The sequence below is a fragment of the Pyrgilauda ruficollis genome, unplaced genomic scaffold (genome assembly GCF_017590135.1).
Source record: "Pyrgilauda ruficollis isolate IOZ18807 unplaced genomic scaffold, ASM1759013v1 scaffold24, whole genome shotgun sequence".
NCBI lineage: Eukaryota > Metazoa > Chordata > Aves > Passeriformes > Passeridae > Pyrgilauda > Pyrgilauda ruficollis.
Window position 1 is genome coordinate 4,670,017 of NW_024523648.1, and position 3,815 is coordinate 4,673,831.

Sequence of the window (3,815 nt, forward strand, 5' to 3'; positions counted from 1 at the left end):
AGCAAAAATAGCTCAGTTAAGCAGATACTGCTGGGCTCCTCATCACCCAGATTTACTCTGTCGTTCAAAGACTTTTCCATATGACGCAGTACCAGGTTGTGTGAAATTGTTGATAACAAAAATGCACACTTTCTTCTTTGAAATAATTACTTTAATTAAGTATTATAACAGAGATTTAGTGTGATAAGATATGTATTCATTAGAGCACTCTGATAGATTGCTTCTTGTCATAATGTTTTATCACTAATGCGAAATACATTGCAGTGCTGATTTTTTATTAAGCCAATACCTTTTAAAGCTAAAGATCTACCAAATTGTACAGGAAGTTATCTGTGTGCCTGTTTATTGAACTTGATTTACTCCACTGAGCTTTTAACAGATCAAAGAAATTTCTTGCCTAACAGGGCGACTGAACTGCATAACATTTTCATGCTAGCAGTGAGACTTCTAGTAACCCAACCAATAGAGTAGTTGCATTGCAGAGACATGAATCTTAGGAGGTAGACTTGCAGAAACACTGCAGTCACTGGCTATAGCTTATTTCAGAAAAAAAATCTCTTTTCCATGACTTTGAACTGTTAGAATGCCCCTTTTACTCTGACTATATATTGCCATTTGAAGTCATGATAAAAGCAGGCTTTCAAAACTGCTCTAAACTGAGCTCTCTTTTTGCCTATTCATTTACAAAACAAGTAGTAGAATTTGTCTTACATAAAAACCAAAATTCACTGATTTGTTCTGTTCACATGTTGAATTGCAGTCTGCCAATGAGGTGAAATAATATTTCAACCATTTTCAATAATAGATCTAACAATAGAATTCTGTGATTCTGTGATTCTATGATCTCTCACTCACATCCTGTAAGCTAGTTGTGATAGCATTGAGACTGAACAGTACCTAACCCTATGAAGAATTCTGGTTAAATTGGTGAAATCATTTGCCATAGTAAGTTCAGGATGTGCATGCCATGTATGACTAAAACCATGTAGGATTACTTACTATTATTTTCATGTTAAACCATCTCCAACATCTGTCTTTTTAATGTTTTTAAGAGGCCTAATTTTGTAATTTTTGGCTACGAATGTTATTTTCCAGTTTGCTTAGAGATAATTTTCCAGTTAAAGTCTTGAATCTGCAAACATTTAAGCAGATGCTTAATTCTACCTAGTGACAAAATCTCATATATATTGACTAACACGGTAAGAGCATTTATAAGATTTACTCCTTATTTGTCTTTCAGGAAATCTTTATACTCCTCCAAATACTTCAAGCAGCCCTTTTATTGAGCAAACTATGCCTGCAAGGCTACAAAGGAAGCCCAAAATAAAAACAGAGATATCTGCACATTTCTCTAAGAAGGAGAGTTTTTTCCATTTAAGTTTTAAATGGAAGAGAGAAGGAAGAAGAAAAGTCATAGCAGCACCTGTTACACTGCCTGACAAACCCATCAACAGGGCAAAATGTGGTGTGAACATGGCCATCAACAGAGTTAACAAGAGAAATGAGCCTCTTACAGTCAGAGCAAGTAGTGGAGATCTGTAATTGGAATGGTTGTCTTTAGAAATACAAGAATACACAATTTCTGTGGCTGCAAAAAAGGGCAAAGGGTAAGAAAGAAGAGCCTTGGTTAAAAGGCATAAATTCACTAGGGTTTCAAGAAAGGATGGCAGGTTGTCAGTAATAACTTCCTTTGTCTTTTCACCCCAGGTCAAGAAAGCAGTAAGTGCAAAGGTTGTTTTGAAGATACAGGCAAAAAAATGAGTCCAATTTAGCATACACCTAAATTCCCCTGGGTTTTTCATATTACCTTCAAGTGTGGGAAGAAATATTTGTGAAGTGTAACTGAAAATGATCACCCCTACAGAGACCAAGAAGTCCTCAAATTCAAGAGAGAGTCTGAATTTTGCCCAGGACCACTGACGTATTTGTGTGAGACAGTAAGTTATCACTACAAAGATGATAACAAAATGAACCAAAGAGCAAAGCTGGCTGAGTTTGGAAACAATTTTGAGAGTTCTGATAAATATACAAGGCAACAGAGTAACAAATGCAATTACAGACCAAGTTTTCTCAGTCACGGGTACATACGGGAAACTGTGTGACAGCAAGTTCCCACTAGCAACCAGATACAAAATACATGTCATGATCAGTTCCACCACTTGGGTCACATTGACAACTACGCCACCTAGATTGGGAGACAGCTTTTTGCAGCAGGCATTTGCAATATCTTCGTATGTGTCTCTCACTCTTGTCACTTGCCCATCTTCATTCTCTTCATACAAGCAAGCAATTAGAATTTTGCCTGTGTAACAGCATAATGCTGCAGCCAAGACAATAAGAAGTAGACCACTGTATCCACTGTGGAGGAGAGCATACGGCAATCCTAGGACAAATATTCCCTGAAGAGGAAGAAGAGAGAGAAAAGATAGCACAAAATCCCTCAGGCAAAACATTTACAAGAAGTTGCACTCTCAAACCCATCCTTCACTGAATATTGCTTTCACCCACTTGCATGGTGAAAGTACTGGTCCATTCTGCTAAGTAAGTAACAACCATGAGAAATGTGTTTATTTATGATAAATTAAATTACCAGCAAAAGTAACTACTTCCATCAACACACATGTAATGATAAGCTGGGAAAATGAGAATGTGACTGAATGATAGAGTCAGTTTTCTAGTTAATATTTAATGCTGATGTGATTAGGAGCACATTTTAGAAGGTTCGTAGTTAGTTATTCAGTCAACATGCATATTAATGAAACGGGTTCAGTATCAGTAAAATTAAGCATCTGTAGCATCATCTGTACAAGTTTCACTCCAATTAAAAATAGCAGTGTAGATGGATTCAGTAATGACAATTCCCTTCAGTCTGAAAATTTTTAACAGACCTCTGGAGAGAAGATGGCATTAGAGTCCATCAGACTATGTTTGTTCTTCGTCTGCAGCTTCTGTCTGCCTCACACAGTCTTCGCTCTTGCTAAGTCCTCTGATAAAGTGATTTTTCTAAGTGCTGAGATTCTAGACTGTGCAAACTTATTCAGGTGTTTAAAAATACATGCAAAACATTTTTTTACTAAGCAGTTTTCGAAAAGAACATAGTTTTATTTTTTTATCTGGTAAAATAAAGAAGGAATTTTACTTTCACAGGACATTATGGGCACTTCTTTGTCTTTTTCCTTTCTTCTCTGTATTAAGGGACAAATTACACTTCTATGTGGTTTCATTTCCATCAGCAAAAACCAACAAAAACCTTGAAGAGTAGTTATTAATAAAAACATCCAATTTAAGAAAGATGCTTTTGTGACATTTCTCTTTTTGTATTACAAACCTGAAATTAGGAATTGCACGAGTCAGACTAGTCAGGCATTTTTATTCATGACAACTGAAGAAAAGTAAGGAGGAAACAAAACACAGTTATGGAGAAATACAAGTAGTTATTCAGAAATTTTTACTTCAGTATTTCTTACTGCACCCATGACATGATGAAGTCTGAGTAAGTTTGTTCAGATTTTTTATTCTGGCCTGACAAAAGGAGTTGATTTGGACCACATGCTTAGATTTTATTTCTAACCAAACCTGAACAACCCTATCTGCTCTGCTAAACCTATGAACCCCCAACAGAAACCCCTCCCCACAGCAGGGGTGACGCACTCTTCTCTCACTTTCTGAGTGGGTAGTGCTGTTGATCTTCAGGAGCCAAAGCAGAAGAGGTGAGCTGAATGGTATAAATCTTAATCTTAGACTTCACCATCCACAATCATGATCACGAGGGCATGCGGGGAACCAGAGTTTCAGGCATGCTTGTGCCTTTTGTG

General features: G+C 36.8%; 1 protein-coding gene across 1 annotated transcript; it reads right to left on the reverse strand.

The window, feature by feature from the left end:
- Positions 1 to 1,247: 1,247 nt before the first annotated feature.
- Positions 1,248 to 2,556, reverse strand: LOC121354976 (vesicular inhibitory amino acid transporter-like). The gene is made up of 2 exons (XM_041470098.1): positions 2,509 to 2,556; positions 1,248 to 2,399 (listed from the first exon to the last, which is right to left on the reverse strand). The coding sequence occupies exons 1-2, from the start codon at positions 2,554 to 2,556 to the stop codon at positions 1,248 to 1,250; spliced, it is 1,200 nt and encodes a 399-aa protein (XP_041326032.1).
- Between the last annotated feature and the right edge of the window lie 1,259 nt (positions 2,557 to 3,815).